This window comes from Phalacrocorax carbo, chromosome 2, assembly GCF_963921805.1.
Source record: "Phalacrocorax carbo chromosome 2, bPhaCar2.1, whole genome shotgun sequence".
Lineage (NCBI taxonomy): Eukaryota > Metazoa > Chordata > Aves > Suliformes > Phalacrocoracidae > Phalacrocorax > Phalacrocorax carbo.
The window spans coordinates 162,683,481-162,706,277 of record NC_087514.1 but is presented as its reverse complement, the minus strand read 5'-3'; the positions used below and the strand labels follow the sequence as shown (position 1 = coordinate 162,706,277).

The window sequence follows — 22,797 nt, the reverse complement described above, 5'->3', positions numbered from 1 at the left end:
TGCTCTGGCTCTGCAGACAAAGGAGCATGCTTAGTTTTCATCCCAGGGCTCGGATCTCCATCCAAATGCAGAATAAACAAAAGTACACAAACTTTTCAGAAACTCTCATCTACAGTAATGTCCACTTCTGCTACTGGAAGATATCACAGCTGTCTCCTACTGACTGTCAGCTATTCTACTGAGACTGAACCATGTGCGCGTGGTTAATTCTGACATGCTGAGTACTGCTGTTGTATCTAAGTTGGGAAGAAAAAGAGGGAAACTGAAAGAAAGAAACTGAATTTCAACATACACCCCTCGATAAAACATACGTGTAAACCACAGTATCTGAGAAATTTCTGACAAGCTACATAGCACAACTCTGAACCTGCTCACAAACCAACACGTGAGCAACTTGTCTTGTCTAAGGAGTCTGGCATTTAGAGTGACTTTGGCACTTGCCCATGTTATGTGTCAGGGAATTTCAGTAAATATTTTTTAAAAAGTTTGGCTCATTCAACACTTGTGTATTTTTCTACTTGAGACAAGAAAATAGATTAACAAACAGCCACTGGATCCTCCTTGGTTCCTAACCCCAGAAGACTAAATAATATTCACTGAAAAATTACCCGGAGGCCAGAATAGGAAATGTTTTAATAGTTCCAGATGTATTTCTTAGCTTTCTTTCCCCAGTGGTTGTATAATGAACGAGATACCTACAAAAAGTATAACATTAACCTCTGTTTCACCTTCCTGTCTGATTTCTAACATCTGGGAAAATCAGAGGGAAGATTTCTTGAGCCTGGGGAAATCTATTCACATTTCTCCTGGTAATGCTAAACTGATTATGTATATGGTCAATCACTTATTGCTCTATTAGTTTATTTTTGTTTCTAGCTCATCTATAGTAAGAAAGCACTTATGAAATAAAAATAAGCACTGGAGACATTTCCCATTTCTGTGGGATCACAATATCCCATTTCAATCTGTAGCTGTTACAGCCCCAAGTTGTTTCTGCTCATCAGAGTGAGTAAAATACAATGAAGAGGTACCAAAGCAATATATTAAAGTCAGACAAGGGAATAAGGGATATTTCATTACCCTGTCTATCAGACAAGCCTTCTAGTCTTGGTACCAATTGAATCTTCTTAAATCTCACTTGCTAGAAGGGCAGAGAGGATTTATTCTTTTTTAGAAGCATTACTGACTTTGTACTTAACATTTATAGAGTCTTGGGGCAGACCCTGAGCCGAGATGATTTATCCAGCTCTGCTGTCTTCAGCAGAGCCCAGAGAGTTTGCTCATTTGAGCATCTGTCCTGCCCTCCATCTCACCATGAGGGGGAGGAGATTTGGATCAACTTTTCTGGACTTGCAGTCATCCAGACAAGACACCCTTTCTACCAACACAGCTAACCCTATTAACAGAGAAAAATCTGTCATCTCTCTCTGTAATACCAATTAAACACTGCATTACTTCCAAATGAGAGAATAGGAAGGCAAAGGAGGCGGGGGGAGAGAAGAGAGGAGGAAAAATAAAGCTGTTAGACAAGATAAGGGAGCTGGAATGCAAGGGCATTTCTACAGACTTACTGTTGCAAGCGAGGAAAGTGCCATTCGATTCCATTGCTGCAAAACAAGCCAATGTGCAGTAGCAGAAAGGTCTCCGGGAAACAGCTGTGCCCAGATGTTAGCGCTGGCCCGGGGTGGAAGCCAGACCCACGAGGCTCCCCCTGCTCTCTGCTCCAGTAATCCCCAACGTCAGCTCCTTTCAGAGAGGCCTGCTCCTTCCCCTTGGCTGGAAATGCGTCTTCACTATGACTCCTCATTTATTTCTCTCCCGCATCCGCACGCCACCGCCTGCCCAGCGCATCGACTGAGGCCAAGCGCCCAAGCCCCAGCGCTGGGCTGGCCCTGGCTCCTCCCCGCTGAAATCTGGCGTCTTCACCGCTGGCCCAGCCTCCTGCTTTTGCTACTGCTGCAGTTTGACAACGATGCTTCTTTTCCTGTTGCTGGCACATTTTCACGCTTGGCTCCTTTCCAGCAAGGCTTCCAGAAGACACCGAGTGCTGCAAATCTGTCCTCTGTGGTCCCCAAATCAAGGAAAGGGCCTTAAACAGCTGCTAGTGAGCAGAGTTTAGGTGTAAAGGGCTTTTAGTCACTGGTAGGGACATATTTCTTTTCACAGGGGGGGAAAAAAACAGGTCAGAAATTGCTGGTGTAGAAATAGAAGCTGTAACCACAAATGCTCGCAGAGGCATGAGCTTAAAGTAGAAGAAAAGTTACAAGCTTTGTATTTGAGACAGTGAGACAGAAAGCAGAAAAAACCTGCACTGTCCCGAGGCTTTTACTGAGTGGAACTGATTTCTTCCACTCTGCCCCTTGCTCTTGAATTTGATATTTTTTAAGGATAGAAAGACTATGCTGGCAAACAGGGAGGGGGAAAGAAAGTGAATCCGGTGTGGGAAAATAATGTTTCCTTCTACTTGAATGTTTGGGGGATGTTTTCAGTTATTGTTTTGCTGTTGTTTATTTCCCTTTCTGGTTATTTAGGTTATCTTGATGCAAATGATTGATGGAGTTGTTGGCAGATTCAGACCCTCACTCCTCAGCAGCTGTAAACCCCGCAGCTCCACTAACAGAAGGGAAAAGTCCCTCTCTGACTGATCTGGGAGGGACTTGGTGAAAAATACTTTGGGACTAGGACTGTTTGCCCCTCCCTGCCAGGAACTGGTCTGCTCCTTTGAGAGAACAGACGTTGCTCTCAAATACTTTTACAGTCCACAAATACAGGGCTGCTGCCACCACCCAAGGAAAATTGCCTTAGTATAGCAAAACTCCTCTGTGCTAGTACAAAACTAATGAAACCAAACAAGTGGAGAAAAAAAAGAGAGCAGAAATTTCACTCTACGACTCCTCAAAAGCCCACTTTTCTACCTCATGGCCACCAGCACGGCATGGAGGGGGGGGCTCGTCTCCCGCTAGACGCTTTCTAAAGGACCCAGGACGGAGCATTCCTCCTGCAAGCCCACAGACAAGGGGACATTGACTTGGACAGGGGCAAACTGTTTGGCAGCAAGGTTGGCTCCTGGCAGGTGGGACAGCAGCTAGAGGCACCCAAGATTCCTCATACAGCCTTAAAAGCCTCAAGGCAGGGAGATTTCCGGAGGACACCACCAAAACCTGTCACCCTTTCAGCTGATGGGGAGGAGTACTGGAGGGAGTGTACAAGAGGCTGGGGGATGAGTCAAACAGACTGGAAACTCCGGTAAAGCTGAGGTGATGAGGATATTATGGTTTTTACAAGGAAGGAAAAGTAGAGAAGGGCAGTTTGAAAGTGGTGACGGGAAATGACACTGTAATAACTCCTCTGCTCTTCTCTGTATCATACCCCGCTGTGTCCTCATGCTGCCTAATGCAAGCCCCTCACTTAGACATACTGGCCAGTATCCCTATGCCCTCTGTGGCAAAGAGGGGAGATGTAAGAGCTACTTTAGTCCCAGAAATGAAGAAGACCATATTCTGGATAGAACCCCTTCACCGTAGCGCAGGGGACGATGGCACCAAGACGTGGCCATCGCTCCCCCCTGCACCGCTGTGAAGACCACTGACTGCTTCAGTGTGTGCAAGGCATAGCCAAGCGAGCAAGACTGAGTTTCTCTGTCATCATCCCTTGAAATTTGAAGATGATCGTCTTCCTTTACCCCTTCGTGATAGCCCAGGGTATCTTCTTGTGCTTCCTTCTTGCAGCGCTGCATTCTCCATGATGACAGCAAGTGGCAGCAGAAATGGTGCCTGTCAGGAGGATTCACAATGCCTTGCCCAACTTTTCACCATTACACTTACTCTCCCTGCTTCTGTACATGCCCAGAAGCATCACCATTTTGGCTGCTTTGAGCACTTTGGCACCTTTCTGCCACCCTAAGCTAAGTCATGGCCATTCCTAAAGCCTTGATGGGTTTGACAGTTGTATGTGTGCTCAGAGCAAGCCTGGCACTCCCAGACAGCTTTGCATTCCTAGCATTCATCAGAAAGTACAGCAGTCATCATCAGATCCGGTGACAGCCTGCAGCAAACACCCAGAAGCCGAGATCACACAGCACAGGTCTCATCAGAGCCTTGTTTCAGAAGGCAACAGTCCTTTTAGCTGTATTTCTGCATGCACGCTTGAATTCCCTTTCCTTTGCATTGCTGAAACCAATATATGCCCAGAATAACAATGAAACCAAAGTGACATGAGCAGCTATCGGGCCTCTGTGAGCTGCAGAAAACCTATTAACAAACAATATTCTAAGAATAATATAGCAGTTTAAGAATGTCACATGAGTCAAGTCTCTGATCCCCATTTTGGGTCACTGCACTTACTGTATTCCTTCCTGGTTTGGATTTTGGCAGATCCAGAAGGTGCGAGGCATGAATGGGGATTGCCCTCTGCCTGATTAAACCAGCATCAAGGCTGAGGGGCAAGTTTAAAACTGGTGACAGAGCTGCAAAAAGTCAGCATTCATCTGGAAGCCCTAAGAGAGGAATTCATTTTATAACAAAATGCGTATAGAAGATATGCTGCAGCTGACTGTTGCTGTTTCTTTGCATATTTTTTAAAAGCTGTCTGTATTTCTGACTGCTTCTTCCCTGTTCCAAATTCAGCTCCTAAGCTCTATCCACTAACTTGCTCACAACCAGTTTTGTGGCTCTTGATCTTTGAGATCAAACCAGGATTTGAAGGGGAGAATTCAGTATGTTTACAATTAAACAGCACTCCTTTGTGCATGTTGTCTCTACTCACAGCAGCAATACTGTTGCTAAGGGTCAAAGATAAATACATACAATTTATTCTGAGCAGATCAGTCCTGGCATCCATAAGGCGGCATTTTGATACCTATTTTAGGCACCGTGGGTTTGTGTTCTCTGCTTTAAAAATTAACTTTTACAGTGAGATAACAACAGGACTGTAAAATCTTTTATTTTATCGCAAGGTAACGGAGCGAGGTGATTGCATACTCTCTGCCCATGCTGACTTAGCTCTATTCATTCCTTGATAAAATTGCCTCCTCCAGGATTTTACAGCAGGCGAGTTAACATGCACTAATTGTTTCACAGGAGGAACACACCTTTTGTAGCAACGAAGACAAAACCCATCAGAAAAACCTGCTTTCCTGAATTCCACAAATGCATTATAGATTACAAGGAGGGCTGGATTTATTCCCTCTGGACTCCTGTATGCACCATCCACAAGCAATGACTTCACCGCTGAGCCCAGCTTCGTGTGTCCCAGCTTTCCGCACGCTGCAGGTTATTACATTTAATGGCTCCCTGAGACTTAGGAAGCCGCTTTATTTTCCTGCCTTTGTTGTCATGGATTTTAATCCCCAAATCATCCTGCCAGACCGAAGTGGAATGTGAGGAATTCCCTGCAGCATCTCTGCCATGTGTCTCTCCACCTCTCTGGTGCTCCTTAGAGTCAGGATCCTGGCTGCCCACGGCTGTTCCTGGACCTAAGCCCCTCCTCGCTACCTTACCAAAAGGAAGGCAAGGTTGGGGTGAAAAAGCAGAATACCACTAAAAATTAAAATTATAGGATAAGGGCATGTAAATCAAGGAGAGGAGCAGGCAGTTGTTGTAGGGCTTCTTGGCCGCAGTGCACAGGGTTTGTTCTCCTTTCCTGCATGGGTAGGAGCTACAGGATGGGACCCATATGCAGAACAGTGCATTAAAGGGAATATTTGGAAATGCCAGTGCAGGAGGGAGATGATAGGAAAGGACCCAAAGTCTACATCGCAAAATTTTCTCAAGTGTGGAATGAAACCTAGGCATAGAACGACTCAAGAAACAAGCAACCTGTTATTTTTTGTACCTTGCTCCTCAGTCTTTCCCCTCTAAGGGAAATTCTCCCTTGAGGCTCTGGCACCCAGCAGAGAGGGAAAGGGCAGCCCCTCCATCCTGCTCCCAGCCCTCCCCTCCCCTCGGCTGCAGGAGCAGGCTCTCAGGGCTGGAGGAGGGTCCAGGACTCCCATTTCTCAGTCGCACCTGAGATGGGTGCAGGGAGGATGCATTTCTTGAGTAGGAATCTCTGAACAGGAAGAGACCAGAGGTGCTGTGAGATCCTCCTTGGGGCTTCTCTCTGGACTATGTGCATATGGATTTGCTGCACAAACATGCCTGTGGCAGCGGGAGCTAAGGAGCTGCTGCTCCCAAGTTGCTCTCAGGGTGGGGAGATAAGGGTTTTGGGAGGAGGAGAGGAGAAGAAAGGACATATCACAATATAACCATCATCCTCCCAGACTGTCGCAAAAGGCCTTTTCTCAGTCCTGAGCTTCAGGCTTATGCCAGTCACAACTCTGGCACCCCCAGATCCTGATGAGAGACACAAAGGCCTCACAAAGCCCATTTCGCTCCATGGCCTCTTTAATTTGGCTCAGCCACAGCCCAGACTTGGGCTCAAAGACCTCCTAGCAAAGACAGCAAGAACTGAGCCACTCTCAGCTCTTTGCTGCAGACTGCTTCAGACTGGCCTTTTCATTGCAGCAATTCACCTTCCAGCCAAAGAGACTCAATCACCAAAGCACACACCATCAGATAAAGGCAATTACATTCCAAATCAATACAAAACTCCAAAACCTGCTTTGGGCACCCTGCTTTTTTCTTGTCCATACCATCATTTTCTGAGCCCATCAAGAAGCAGAGTCAAGGCATTTCTAGGCCTGGAGACAGGCTGTAGGATTGGCACGGCCTTCCCAAAGCAAAGCCGTCACTTTTCTAAAGAGTGCGAGGTCAGCACCATGGTATTTTACCAAGGGACAAGTCCTAAAGGCAGGACTCACCTTGATTAACCCTCTTGCTCTCCAGCCATATAAGTGAGCTTGAAAGGAGTTAAATGTCAGCCAGGCTGGGTGAGCAGTCTGCCTTCCTCTGTAACCCACCCTCCAACATGTGTCTACACAGCTTGCCAAAATCATCAGCTGAACTGGAGTTGTGCGAAGTCAAGGAGAGCTCCCTTTTCTCGCACCCTTTGCATTCTCCTCCTTTGTGCACACACAGCCCAGCCCAGGCAGCAAAGAGCATTTGCGCTCTTCAAAGCCAAAAGTGTTCGCAGGGTTCAATTCAACAGCGAACCATAGATCACAGCAGACCCAAAGCAAATCATTTTACCTGTCTCCACTGCGAAACCATGACTCGAGTGTTGATTTAATTGTACACAGTGGAAGGAGTAGCTTTTCATCTCAGAGGAATGTTACGCCACCCGATCACCAAGTATTTCTTACGGAGAAAAGGCCTCCTGGCTCCCTCTGCCTTTCAGGCTCTCACACACACCCTTCTCGTCGCACAGAAAAGTTCCAAACCACCTCTCTCAAAGATAACAGCAAGGTGTTTTGTTTGCTTTGCAGAAACGACTCAGGATTTCTGCTGCTGTGAGAAAGCAGGAATGTGAGAAGCATCTGAGGGTTATGTGGCCAGCAGGGAGCTTTGGTAGCCACGTGTTTTTTTGGGTTTGGTTTTTTTTTTTTTTTTTGTCAGCAGGAGGATTACTAAAACCAGCACAAAAGAAAATGTCATATTAAATGAAGTTCATGTCAATCCAGAAGCGGGACTGGAATTTTTCAGATACTTCTGTAATGGTCTGGCTGTTCACTGAACTGTTTTTTCCTGTCTTTTCCCAATCTGTTTACTGTTTTAGGTGGAGTCTCTTACCATCCTCAAATCATCTGGACTCTCTACATAAACTGTCATGTAAATAAGTCAGTCATAGACAGGAAAATGTAAATGCCTTTTGCATTTTGGGAACTGCTCAGGGCTTTTACAAGTAGCCTATATATCAATTTGGAAGGTCAGTTCCACTCACCCCGATGACTCACCTTTTGCAAAGGTATCATTACTCTTTTGCTATCTGTACTGTCTTTCATTAGGTGGGCATAGTTCTTGTTGATAACAGGCTGCACTCCCCGCCTATGCAAGATCTGGGATTCAAAGGACTGATCCTGCCACTGAGTCTGCTCCACCCAACATTTACCTATCAGTGAATTTTCCCAAGACTGCCAGGTTTCTGGCAGCTGCTGGTCTTTCATGGGCAAGAAACATGTTGCAGTGTAGGGAAAAGCAGCTTCATGACTCAGCAGGAGCTGGCAGAGCTCAGCACCTTTGGAAATCAGGTTCCCTTAGGAGATAAATTGGAAAAAGCTCAGGAGTGGGATTTACAACTCTGCAAGAAGAGTGAGATTATTGGGTTTGTGGAGAACTCCCTGGACAAAGAAATTCACTGTAGTTCATAAACCAAGCTGGAACAGAATTAACACAACACAGTATCATAAAGTTCAGAGAACGGGTAGAGCAGCCAGATGCCTTGTTTATCACCACGGACAGCTGTGCCAAAGTATCTTCAGACTGAATGATGTTGATGTATACATCTGCATTTAAACCCTTTATTGCAGCAGTTACTCCCATTCAGGAGAGTCGTACACGGCCACAGGAAAAGGAAGCGACAGATGCTGGGATGTGTAAAGCTAAACCTGCTGCTGACATAATCCCATACAAGTCCCATTAAAATTAATGAGGTATTTCTGCTTCAGCAGAAGATAAATCTGATTTACTAAGCCAGAAATACAACTACCTGACTCCATATATGTTAAGTATTTGGAGAGGTTTTCCCTCCACTTAGTGTAAGTAATCAAGAGCAGCTCTAACCACCAAATACAGCTGAAATAATCAAAAGAGTCATCTATTACTATATTGGTCACATTTAAAGACTTAAAGAGTTATCAGCTCAACAAGTCTGACATTGATTTCAGGCTCAAAAACTGTCTGAAAATAGAGGAAAAAGCAAGGTTACGCATCTGAGTTGGGGATAAAAGACCTAGGTTTCTCTAGTTATTCCAAAAAGTTTGTTATAACTCTAGGAATTTCAGTATGAAGGAGACAAATAATTTTACTTCTGTCTAGTAGTACTAAGTATGATTTAGAAATGCCACTGATTTTTTGTTTAGACTAATTTTAATGTGTTGAATGTTTCATTTAATATTTGTTTATCTAGTTTCTGTCACTACAAGATAGATTTATGACTTTCTGAGGAGCACTTTTCTGCATTTCTGTGCTTTAACAAATTTAGGTTTAAGTGAGCCCTCTAATGTTGGATTACCTGGTTTTAAATATTTTGATTCCAGCATAATGAAAATGTCTTTATCAGAAAGCTGTTCAAAAAGTACATTTAGTCTTAAACACTTATTAGCAAGGTTTTTTGAGGGGAGGGGACCCCAGAGACTTCTTTTAAAGCTATGAAAAGCTCATCTATTAACAGTGAATGAGAAGCTCAAAGAAAATGTCACAGATACATTTGATCGACTTGTCAGTTTAGCGCATCAGTAAACAGCACAGATACTAGACAACCAACACTCAACAACCACATATGATTTATAACTGGGTGTATGATTTAGTAAATCTGACCATTAATATGAAGTTAATGTTGCATGAATGAGAAACAATAATCTAACTGGGGAACCTGTAATGTGCTAAACTTACTGGTATGAACACATTACTTGGATTGGTTTCACTGTTAGGAAAGAGAACAGTGGGAGACTGGTCCCAGGGTCCTGGCACTTTTATTCATTAACTGCTCCCTCTGATATATTCCAGATTGCAACGGAGCTGAGACACCGAGCTTCGCAACCACTAACATCCAGGTTAGCAAGCACGTTTCTAACCTTAAAAGACCACATCATTAGGCCAAGCCATCTGCTGTCAGGAATGCTTGACATGTCTCTTCTTTCTTGCACCGTTGGTTCTTCCCAGCCAATAGCACCGGGGTACACAAGTTACATGTGGAGGAGGGTTGATGACTAATGTCATAATGGTTTCTTTTAATATACTTCATCTGTCAGCTTAATTCTCTGTAACTGGGATAATCACAATAATGGGATACAATTGTTCATATCATTACCTAATTGCAGCTTTTTCCAGTGTAGCTAATTCATACGAATTTTAAACACAGAGAAAATATGGAAAGTCTGAATTACAACTACATTTTAGAAAATCCTCTTATGTATAAGATTGCTTCACAAGTTTAAACCGAACATGGGGATCCTGTGATGCCAGAGTGTGCAACACAGGCAATAAGTGATGTTACAAGTCAGGCATTTTTATTTCTGATCCTAAAGAGTTAAAACTGCAGTTCATACAAGCTCAGTGACATGAGACTTCTCTCCACCCCATCTGAACAATTCATGCAGAGGACAAAAATGTTCTTTAATTGCTAACATCTCCAGAGCAGATGTTTATGCAGTAAGTATGCAAGGAATTCCTGTGTCTCCCAGAGGCCTAATGAATAGCCAGCATTTTTGGTGTTAATTTATAATCAGCCATGCTCTTTGAAAAGCCAGACATGAGATGAAGAGAAAAACACATACTGAAATCATTCAGGACCCCCAGAAAAAGATCAGACAAGGTGACAATTTATTACAAAATTAATTTTTAGATTAGCATATTTCCTAAATGAATAAAAGGACGAACTTGTAAAATCTCATCAAATGTATTCAAAAAGAGTACTCATAACCTCTAATTTAGCTTCTTTTTGTATCTAGTTTCATTTCATAAGATGAAAGTGATGAGCACAGTTCAACAAACCATCACCGAAGAGAGGGGAACCTTTGAAAAGAAGGAAGAGGACCAAATTAAGATGCTGAAGTATCTCAAAATAGAAAAATACCATTCAGAGAGGTGGTGGTGTAAGTCTGAGATCATATGCTATATCTTTATTACAAAGGGTATAATGAACCTTTGCTTTAAGTGCAAAGTAGAACTCAAGTTTATATGTAGAGGTGCAACTGATACTTCAAAAACCATGCATTTACACCCCTGATACAATCAAATGCAGCCACATTCCTCTGGCTGGTGGTGTTATTTGGATTTTTGAAAAGAAGACACCAAGGGGATATCAGGGTGCAGAAAGAACCATAAAAATTGCCCATCGAGGAAGTATTTTATTATTTTTGGTGCCTCCTCATCAGTTCTGCAAGCCTGGTACAGCCAAAGCATAAAGGTTAAATGACTCATTTCCTTCCTGCTCCTGCTGTAGGGCACCTACACCAGCAAAGCCCTTACACAGATGCGCACCCCCTCCGATCGCAGGAGACCTGCTTTGTGCAACTGCGTGCAGATGTGCCTGTGGGAACAATACCCGGAAACTAAAACACAGAGCTATCCGATTGCTATTAATATATACTAGTAGGATCCCAGCTACGAGCTTGTGGGCCGTACAAGATCCAGGGAAAAAAACCCTGAAGCTGTGGTCCGGGCCTTGCCTTTGAGTTTGCGGCACCTCAGGCATAGGCCTAAGTTCCCCAGGGCTTCCCTCATCCACCTAGCCCAAATTATGCTGTCAGCTACCCCTGTGCCCACCACATGATCCTTGAATCCTGAAAACTTCACCCTCCCCGCTCTCTCTGGCCCCTTGCTTGCTGGAGCAGAAGGTGAGGATCCCCACCGACACTTATTTTTCTACAGAAATTGCGCTCATAGCTCACACACTCCTGTTTGTATCAGTGGTGGATCTCCTTTAGATGAAAGGTAAAAAGGGCTGCTCTGCCAAAACAGAAGACAACCCAACAAACCGGCTTTGGCTGCTTATTGAACAGTTTCACTTAAAGGTGTTGCAGCCGTGTGGCGTCTCAGCACATCAACATGCCAGTTGGACATGATGGGACATGTTCTCATGGTTTTATGCCTTTTATTCTTCAACCCCGATGAAGATGCAGACCCGATGCTTTTAATTCCAAGGTGCCAGCTGCAGCCCAGGTTAAAATGAACTTTTGAAGGGTTTTGCGCACTTTGTGTCTCATCAGGGGTTATTCTGGGCTGCACTTTGGAGATGCAGGGACGCGCATTTTTCAGGCCAAGTGCCATTAAAAAAAGGATTCACCCTTTCTTTTGAAAATGAAAAAGATGGCAAAGCCCTCAAAATGCAAATATTTCTTCTTGCATTAGGAAACAGGTTGCTTTCAGGTCAAAATTAACACTGTAATGGACTCCATGCTAAACTGTAGCACTGAGGGTCAGGCAATACTTTGATTGTTTATCTGTCACTGATAGTCTCTGGGTGCTCCTGTGCGGCAAAAGTGCTGCTCCTTGAACTTAAAGACTTTAAAAACAGTACTTGGCTGCCAAAACACAGAAGTCTCCATGCCATTTCAAGTGCTGTGGGATGTCCCAGCTGGCCTTCTGCTTCTGCTCCAGAAAGCTGTCGGTCCCTGATGGACCCTGCATCAATGTCTGGCAAAGGCATTATGTATCCTTGGCCATCTTACATGACAGGCACCAAAATGTAGGTGACTGTAGGCAACACCGTCCTAAGAGCAAAACCTTCCCTTGGAGACCCTTCCTTGCTCAGAACCCTAAAGAAGTTCCTATGATAGAAATAAGCCCTAAAATGTTAAAAGATCATGTAGGTAGCCCCTAGAATAGCCTGCCTAGAGAGATACTATGATACAAACATAAGTAATAAGCTTATTAGAAGAGTTATTAGGTGTGGTTTACAGCAGGGCATAATGTGGAGATAAACAGTCATTCTGGGACCTCCCCACCAGGGCAATTCCTTGCCCTTGTTTCAGTGCCTTAGGTGAAGGCCAGTCAGATGGCAATAACAGACCATAAATGGAAACAACATACCCCTTGCTTTGTGATTTCCTGGGCACCGCAAAGGGTACTGCTGAACGTGTCCTGCTAGCCTGGGCAGAGAAGGTGCTGATTGTGCAGGCAGGTACCAGTTCATCTGGCTGGTGAACCAAGGTGCCGCCTCACTTCCTTTGATCCACTGCAGGGCTCCCATGGAAAAGCATACGCAAGCTTGTTGGTTTGGCTGAGTAGGCCTTATCTTTCCCTACCAGCAAAAATGAAATAATAGGCTGGGAAAGCGAGGTGATAACACAGCTGTACATTTTTCTGATGACAGACCCTGCGTGCCCTCAGGACACCACCACCTCTTGCACTCTCCCATCCCAGCGGGACAGATTTTCTTTCTTTCATACTGAGTTCCCCCGACTGTACTCCTACAGACACTTTTCCAGTGAGATTCCTCCCGGTCTGCAGGAGCCAGGGCACAGTTTGGAGCTCACGTGGGCAGCAAGAATCAAAAAGGAGGGCAGGCTTTCCTTAGGAAATCCAAGCTATTTCTGCCACCAGGACCAGGTTGAAGCAGCCGTGAGACCTCTGTTTCTCTGGGAGACGGCAGTCAGAGACCCCTCTCCAACAGCACAGCCTATGTCCTCTCCTTGCACTCCAACTCTTTGCAGCAGATAACATTGTGTTGCCTGTGATCAATTTATCTGCCATCCTACCCTTGCAAGGTCTTTGGAGGTAGCTTTAGCACTCTGTATTCATGCTGTGCCATCCTTGAGATGACCTTTTGGGACTAAAGCAAGATGTTCTTGTTCAGCTATGCAGCACTAACTCAGCTGGCTTTCTGGGTCATTTGTCTGCGCCCAAGTTCCTGAGGAAAAATGGATAAAAATACATTTAAACCCACCCCATTCACCACTGTCAAACACCATAGCCAGGAAAGATACTGTTTGGAGCTTGGCCTAAACTGGTGGTTTTCAGGGAGGTGAAAATAATGCAATGCTAAGGTAAACCTTAAAAAGCATTTCTCCTGAGGTTCATCGTAGAAACTTCCTTCTCACCTGGCCTGACATTCCTATAAGCTTCAGCTCCAGTGCTTTCAAATGGCAGCTGTTTCAGGGAACACTGGATTCAGCAGGTTACACTGAATATAAGCTGCCTGAATCTGGGCCCACCAGGATCACCATCTGCTTCGAACACATGTTTGCTCATGCTCTTATTAAAGCAGAACCAAGAGTTGGGGACAAATCCAGATGTTTTAGTTCTTTTTCCTTCCGAATTAGGTGGCAGTTCCTCATTGCACTGCACCACACAGGAGGCATACAGTGGGTCTTTTCCACCTCCTACTCCAAAGATTCAGACCTCGCCCCATCCTCTACCAGGTGAGGGACTTGCTCAGCACATCATCACATTACAGGCATCTAGAGCACAGTCAGGCATGGAAGAATGTTTTGCATTTTTCCCTTTAACTAATTCACCCAATGCCCAAACCAAGAGAGCAGGAGAATATCTGCAAACACATTGTATCTGAAAGCCTGCTGACAGAAGACTGAGAAAAAACCTTACCAGATAAGAGTAAGAAAAAAAGGTGTTTAATTTCTTGTACAGGAGATTTCAAGACAAGGAGGGAAGGCCTGGTAAAGTACTGAGGCACTGGGCAACATGAGACAGGCCCGAGCAATGGTTTTCTCACAGCCATGGCTTGGCTGAATGAGCCAGCCAGGTAAGGCACAAGGAGGGTAAAAAGTAAGTAGTGGGGTGATCTCAAACAGGAGCTCCTGAGGGTAGGAAGAAAAATAGAAGAAACGGACCCAAAGTTTCTCCTCTTCCAAGGTTTCTGTGTATCTATAGAAATCCTGGCTGCTCTGTAAGAAGGAGGAGAACTTCCAAAAGAAATTGAAACCCAGAAGGGAGTCAAGGGGAGAAAGAACCATATTTCCTCCTGAAAAAAAGGCAATCAATAGGTTATTCTCAGCAGCATAAATTAGCTTTTGTGGCATTATGCCATGCCATGCCATGCCATGCCATGCTAGGTTGCTTCCAGGGCACAAGAGGCTCACACAAATCTAGTCCATGTATAGCTGTGCAAACCTGGAATCTGCAGTGATTCTGACCATCTGAGGTACAGAAATATCCCCAGTGATGCCAGTGAAGGGTGGAAAAACACTGTTAGGCATCAATCTGCTTTGTTACTGCAAAGTCTTTAAGATCTGGAGAGATGAAGTCTGTGGTCCACCACCACGTAGACGATGTGCCAAGAAATATATCCATTTACCAAAAATAGCACGGAGAAGAGCCTTTATGAGCACAGAAAAAAATTTGGAGTGTGAAAATGCTAACGTTATTCTTTAATTTGGGGAACAAAGGCATAACGAGAAGCAGAAGCCAAATATTGGGTTGTGAATCTAACCAGAGGATGCTTTCCTAGTTAGCTTTCACAGACTCCTTACAAATAATTGGTGGACCACCCCACTAGTCACAGAGCACAGAATGAAAACCACTAATTTTAACAGAACACATTACTGGGTGAACTATTTTGTGCTACACGCAATAACTTGTTGACAAGAGGAGGTCAGAGTCTGTACTCCAATCACCCTCTCTCTGACCCTGGGACCTGGGCATAGCTTGGTGAACATGGAGTATGAGCCCCTTCTGCTCTGCTCAAGAGTCCCAGTGTCACACCAGCACTGCACCCTCCAGCTGGATCTCTGCATGGAGGCGTAGCCCATTTCCAGCTTAATTAGAGAGCGATGTATCTGCCCAGACACTGTCGGAAAGGAATGACTGGCTTCTTTGTATATGCATTTTCCACATGCCTCTCCTACATGCTGGGTGTGTCTGGTTAGTAGGATCCCATGTGGCTTGAGTGAAATTACAGCGTAAGTATTCCAGCAGAACCATGGCAATACCCACTGACAGGTTTTAGTCAGGGACATACTTGTAGATACAGGAGAGGCACGTGGGAAACAAAGAAAAAGCTTAAAGTCAGGAAGTGTAAACTAGAAGCAAGTGGAAGGGCTGACTCACCCAGGAGACAGCCACAAAATAACACCACATAGGATGTTAAGAGAGAAAATAATGGATAATATTCAGGTAGACCTGTCAATCCCAGGTTATTTCAAACTTTCTCCAAGAGAACTGGAGACGATCAAAGCACAGCCAGCAAGGCAAGATCTGTAAGAAATGGCTAGTCTTTAAACCAACTAGGGCATTTGAAGAAAAAACCACTTTGGCAGGACAAGGAAGCAGTGCAATGTGAGAAGCCACTTTTCAGAAACTGAGCTGTTCGGCATTTTTCACCTGAAACTGAAAGGTTATTTCTCCATTTTTCATGTCTGGAAATTTTACTTGGGCTTTAAAGACAGACTGTGGATGCTGGTTTTAGTTCATCTTCAAGATACACAGGGTAACGTGCAAAGGAGACCCGCATTCCTGCGATACCTGTTTGGCTGCATCTGCAATAATGATGGGATGTTATATAGCTCTGCCAGTGCAGTGAATAAACACACTTTACTTAATACACTGGTAAGAGAATATGCTAGATTGCGATGGAAGTGTTTTTAGCTGCCCTGTCGCCTGATCAGAACAAAGATTTAATACTATGTGTAGTTTTAAAATCTTTCCTGAACACATGGAAACCTTAATAAGACCACTGGAGGGCAGCAACGTCAAAGTGAATCATTCATCAGCGTGCTTTTGTGAATTGTTTCGTTAAAACCCAAACACGAGAAGACCTTAGCAAAGAAACAATTAGAAATAATTTTCTGCCACCCAGATGCAAATATGTAAACCAATGCAACTTTTCTGGAGCAAAAGACAGTACTGCAATGTCATTTCCCTTACTTTCCTGCTTCTAAAGGATGCCACCTGAAGGCTGTGTGACTTGTCCTGTTTCCAGAAGATGCTAAAACATCCAAAAATATTTGGAGTCTTGATGCATTCTGAACCTTATGGATTTGTGGGTTTTTTTAAACCAATATATAACCCACGACTATTTTGTATATCTTTTTATATCCATATATATAATTTAAACTATATTTACATTTGAGATATATAGCTATGTATAGCTACATATTTCCAAAGTAACCCATACTTGCACTAATAGCATGGGGGCAGCACGTTCAGCAGAATTTTTAACTTTGATTTTTGTTTTTAAGAATGTCCTAAATTTCATCATTTCAAAGACACCTTTCAAATATCAAGTGAGTGGAATCAGTTTAGTGAGCCCTCCCTCTGTAAGGAATTCCGCTGACATTAATGAAGATTTTGGGGTCTCCATGAAGATAAATGCATGAAGGCTTCTGCAAGCTGTTTTGATTTAGTGAAAGGATGCTATTATTAGTCCAATATTTATACATTTAGGGAATACATGTTGACAATAAGTTAAGATTATATTTAGTCAAACACAGCTGTCCATTCCTTTAAAATATATAAAGAAATATACTTGGCTGACTTACAGACCCAGGTCATAATATCCATCTATACTTTTGATAAAATGAGAGAAAGGTAAATAAAACCGCTATGGAGGTCGTTATTTTTGCAAAAAGTGTAAGATACGGTTCCACTCTGCAATGTAGCTATGTACACGTCACCTCTTACTCGGTACTTGAGCTCCCTGATTGCATTCAGATCACACCTGGCCATTTTATATACAAACATGTTCTGTTACTGTTGGTCTTAGAAAGCTAACAAACAGAAAGAAGGAGCTGGGCTTGCCTTGTCCGTAGTGTCATTTGGTACCTGGATGCCTGAACAAACCACCTCCGCAACTGTAAGGTGATTTTGTTAGGTTGCAATGGGAAGGACCTTTTCTGAATGTGTTATTTCCAAAGGAAGTATGGTTTTGGGCAACAGCTGAACTTTGAAGAGTCGTTGTGGGATAACAAGGAATGTGTGGGGACCACCTGGAGAGTGTGAACAAAATATAGCAATGCGATCCTGACAACACACGGAGACTACTTTTAAGAGTGGAATAATCCAAACTTTAGCAGAATTTATGATTCCTCTAAGGTCTGTGACTTAGGCTATGTCTGCCTTAGCAAGTGGTTTGGTGCACTAGGAGGAGAACTCCAGTGCAAAAACATTGGTGCTCAGGGGACAACACCCACTCTCTAGGCATTTGGGGATGTTTTATTTCAGACTAGCTTTTGCATGGTCCTGTAGATTGACAGCCCGTTAGCTGACAGACCTCATGAGGTGAGGTCCTGGGGAGCTTAGTTTCAGATTAGTTTCCTCCAAGAGAAATGCTCCACACTGCACACAAGCATACAAAGTGAGGTCCTCGGGAGGCTTTTCAGATCCACACACCCAAACTAAATCAAAACATCAGCATAAAATCCAACCTTACATGGTACAGAGGGGAAATACAAGGTAAAATGTGTGGTAGAAGTCATACATGGCAGTTAGAGAAAGCACCTACATTTATACCTATAAATGTAGGCTGAAGTTTCTGTTTGGTTTTCTTTTTTTCCCATTTTCTACATGCATGGGTCTCTCTTCATCCTTTGGAAATTAAATATCTTAGAATAGTGATAAAGAGGATTATATATATGCAAATTGTTCTTAATGTTCATCAGATTTACATGGAAATGTGAATATATATAGTGAATTAAACAGTTTTACAATGGGAACAGCGGCATTCTTTTTTTTAACTTTATATGAGTAAATGATGACAGCATACAAATGGAGATCTAACAAAAAATATACCAGTGTCATATGGGAAACAACTGTATATAGTTCTGGACCAGTGTTTAAGCCCTCCCTTCTAAACTTGCATTTGACTACTGGACAGATGGGTCTCACCTTCACTTCCAAATTTCATGGTGTGTTTCTGGACTGCAGTTGGGAAAAAAAAATCCAGCTTCTAAACTGAGATGATCTGTTTGGCAAGTTACTGAAAGACAGTAAAGATGAAAGTACAGAAAGTTTTTTCCACAGTCAGTTTTCATGTACATCTATATACTATTTTAAACAAAAACATCTGCTTTACTGCCGCTACTCTAAGGCTTTCTTAAAGTCTGGGAAAGAATTATTTTAAAAATGCTGGATTTTATTAAAATTCCAGTTAGCAAACAGATGTTATAATTGATTGTAATAGCACATGACGAGAACAGTTGGAATTCTGATATGGAAACATGTCAAAATTTGGATGCTCCAACCTACATTTGAAGGCGAGGTCACACCTACATGCCTGCAGAGAAACAAAGCTGTGAACTTTTTCTGTTGGAAAATGCTGGTACCTGGTCCTACCCTTGTCAAATGTCAGCTATTTCTCTGACTTGCCTTAACCTCTGGAACAGGATATTGCAGATTTGCCCGGCTTTCCCTTGGGCAAGTTTCCCTTTTTCACAGTGAGACTGAAAACACAGCAGTGCCTCTGACTCTAATTTGGTGTCTTATTCCAAACGCAGGCTTTGGCGAGCTGATGAACTAAAGCTTGTGACACCACGTACTCACAAGCCCATGTGCCACGTGCCTACAAAAACCAGTTTTTCATCCAACCCCATGACTGCCTTGGGACTTGCACCCAGGGCCTTTTGCTTCTCTGCTCATGGAACACCACCTGTGGATGAATTATAATTATTTTTGTGATGGTTATTTCTGTAAATTACCATCAGAGGGCAGTAACATTGCCCACATCCACTTGCAACCCCTGCAAACCCCCTTTACAGGAACCCTGACGGAGCCCAATGACCCTGACAGTGAAGGAGAAGCCCTGGGACCCACAGATCAGGCTCCCCCTCTCTAAGCAAGATGCAAGGGGGAGGGAAAAAAAAAACTTTAAAAAAAAGAAAAAAATGAGGCGAGACAAGCAGAAAATGCTACGCCAGGATGGTTTCTAAGGAAAACATCACCCGCTTCAGCAGGAGCAGGCGGCTGTTGTTAGCAACCGGCGTACACAGCCGGGGCGCTGCAGCATGCCGAGGGGGAAGATGGATGGTTTCTCGGGCTGCTGATGAATTACCCCATCTTCCAGCCGTTGCAGAGCGGCTGCAGCAGCGGGGACGAGCCCTGCCTCTAAGGGCAGCGTGTGGCAGCCATGAAGAAAGAGGGGATTTGTCTTCTTTCCTCAGGTGCCAAACTCACGGCCTGCACTGGAGCCTGACACGGCGGAGGGGCAAGAGAGGCCTCCCGGCAAGCCCAAACCCTCTCAGAAGTGTCAAGGGAGCATTTATTTCCCAAAAAGAGGCTGAGGGGACCGGGCCAGCTGGGGTGACCCCAACGCTGGGCTTGCCATGGCTGAGCGAAGCCTCTCCTCTGGCACGCAGGTAACTCGGCGGGGCTGGGCCTTAGGGGCACACACAGACCCCTGCACAGACACACACCACCCTGTAAACAGCCTGACACACATCCACACCCCTGCACAGACACATACACACCCGCAAACAGCCTGACACACGCGCACACCCCTGCACAGACACACACACCCCTGCAAACAGCCTCACACACACCCCTGCACAGGCACACATCACCCTGAAAACAGCGTGACACACATGGACACCCCCTGTGCAGACACGCACACACATGCATGCAGCCTGGGACGCACAGTCATGCCCTGCACAACGCCTGGCACGCACACACACATACATCACATATATGCTGTGATTCTGTGGTACCCTGTACAGTGCTTGTGTCTCTCTCCCTCACGCACACGGCCCCATACACGCACACCCCTGCATAACCCGTTGCACGCGCTGCGTGCACGCAGAGAACCACGTCTGCCACGATCACCTACACACACAGCCAGCCAGCACGGACACAGCTCTGTGGGCGTGCACAACCTTGTGTACATACACACGCACATGTGCGTACCAACATACACCCCTCCACATTCATGTGTGCAAAGACAGCGTGTCCCCTTTTGGGGTCCTTCCCGGGATCTTTTCCCAGCCCTTTTCCCCCACTTTTCCTCCTTGGTTCACTAATTCCAGCCCTTTGCACACTCCCTCGAGTCTCACCCTGGGATCTCCTCTGATCCTGTCTCAGGCCTTGAGCAATAACATCCTCATTTTTTTTTCCTCAGGACATCTCCCACTTGCTGGCTAGCACCTTTGAGGACCTCTACACTGAAGATGTTATCGGGGTGGACATGGAGAGAAACTGGATCGAGTCCCAAGAAGGAGACGATCTTTATCATGAGACTTTTACAGAAGAGCTACAGAAGGTACAAGTTGAAACCAAGTCAGAGTTTGGAGCTCTGTTCAGCTTTCCTTGCTACTTCGTAATTTCTAGATCTTCTGTAAAATAAAATAAAAACGTGGGGGTGGGGGGTGGGGGGGGCATCCTAGAACTGACATTTCAATAGAAATTTACTTGAGCATAGTTTCTCACAGAACCCTTCATATAAATTAATATTCACCACATGCTCCTTCATGGTACTGTCAGCTCTGGGCGGCTTTTCAGACACAGAGTAAAACCAATAAAACCAGTAGCCCTTTAAATGCCTCTTCTACTGGCTGACAACTTCTCCCTGTAACTGCTGGTCAGTGTACTACATCTTCCTGTCTTGCAATAAAGTATTCTCAGGTGCTGCATTTTGAAACCAGATGCTGCAAATATTATTTATATACGCTCACCTTAGTGATGCACTATGACACTTAACCGTTAGCATTTGAAACGCTATTTGGGAATCAACAGTAGAAAAGCAAAATATTTGTATTAGTCATTGCTCTGATAGCTATTGTCAGTGTATAGAAGCTATTGCTGGATGACTTGAGCAACAGGTATTTTTTTCCATTTTGTGTCATCATATCCTCTTCAAAGGTTATCAGACATGTAAAATCTGAAGTTTTATGTTTCTTTTGAGTCATTTATAAATATATTGGTAGACACAGTATGTTCTGAGTAATAAATGGGAGTACTTCTGCTTGGATAAGGTTAATTTTGACTGACAGTACATGCCTGTAACATCTATGTTACAGCTGAACTAGTCACCCAAGGCTCTCTGTATCAGCAGAAAAAAAACCACCAAACCAGGCACTTTTAGGGCACAATCTGTCTGATCCGTTTTAGGTATCAACTTTGGCATGGGGTGGGATCATATCCCAGATTCCAGTGACAGTGGAGGGGTCCCAGCATGAGCAGGACAGGAGGAAGCATCTCATTTTAGCTGAGATGCATCTATTAAAAAAATTAAATGATATTATGGAATTCTGTTAAATGAATTATTTAATTCTATTCAATGAGCCAAAATATTAATCCATGTTACATAAAGGTTCTACAGAAAGCTCGGTTAGGCTACAATACTTTTGAGACCAATGTTTACCAGTTTGCCTTGGTGTCGGTCTTGTACATCTCTGTGCCTCTGCTACGTTCTCTCGTTAACGTACATTGATAACTCTTTGAGGCAGGGTTTTTCTTTTTGAGTTGTGCTGTAAAGCACGTACCGCACTGGGCAGAGTGAGCCAAAATATGTCAGGAGAAGTGAAGTATTACTACTGGGGTATTTTGGAGTTTTATAAACCTTCCTAGTAACTGGGAGGGAGCATTCACTTTAAATTTAATCCTACCCTTCTAAGCAAAATACAGTACAATTGCTGCTGTCCCACTGAAGATAAAAGAGAGACATTTCTCTTGTCCTGAGAGAGTCTCCTCATCTTTCACATATTTTTCTTGGGTAGTGATTTTTACTCAGCACAAGTTAAATGATAGGAATGACAGTGTTTTAGCAGGACAGTTTATACTTGTGAAGTAATGATGTTTTACAGGCTGTCTCTATTTACCTCTCAAAAGCAAATAGAAAACATTTATCTGCAAGGAGATCTTTAATAATTTGTGACAGCTCAAATAAGACTCATTTCTCTACATTCACCCATGTCCGTGACAGCTTCTTGCTGAATATAAGTGCCTGTCGAGAGAAGCTGACATAGTGGAAGAGAACATCATTCAGGCCCAGGATCGAGCAAAAGCTGAAGAAGAAAAGGCCCTAAACGTGCTGAAGGCAGATCTTCTCGGGGAAGATTTCCACAAAATGAGATTGCCACCAGGTGAGGATTCTGGAAATACTGTCTTTCCCCAGTACACACCTTTGGTGCCTGGAGATCAGCACAACGTTTGTCCGATTCACTGGTAGGACTGACACTAGACTTGGTGAACTTTTAGTTTGGTTTTACATCGATAGAGCAATTTTGAAGGATTTTCTGCAGACATCTGTTCAACACTGTAAGAAACAAAACGACCAGGTCATTTTCAAGGTGTTACATTTGCAGTTAATGGCTTA

At 44.0% G+C, this 22,797-nt stretch overlaps 2 protein-coding genes across 2 annotated transcripts in view; one reads left to right on the top strand and one right to left on the bottom strand.

Moving 5' to 3' along the window:
* Positions 1-1,903, bottom strand: part of PLCD1 (phospholipase C delta 1) — a 55,578-nt gene extending 53,675 nt beyond the window's left edge. The window contains exon 1 of the mRNA XM_064445125.1: positions 1,572-1,903. Within this exon, the coding sequence (XP_064301195.1) occupies positions 1,572-1,605 (34 nt within the window). The 5' untranslated portion in view covers positions 1,606-1,903. The remainder of the gene's footprint in view (positions 1-1,571) is intronic.
* A 17,809-nt stretch (positions 1,904-19,712) lies between these two features.
* Positions 19,713-22,797, top strand: part of DLEC1 (DLEC1 cilia and flagella associated protein) — a 44,014-nt gene continuing 40,929 nt past the window's right edge. The window contains exons 1-3 of the mRNA XM_064445123.1: positions 19,713-19,846; positions 20,602-20,742; positions 22,405-22,564. Coding sequence (XP_064301193.1) covers positions 19,814-19,846; positions 20,602-20,742; positions 22,405-22,564 — 334 coding nt within the window. The 5' untranslated portion in view covers positions 19,713-19,813. The remainder of the gene's footprint in view (positions 19,847-20,601; positions 20,743-22,404; positions 22,565-22,797) is intronic.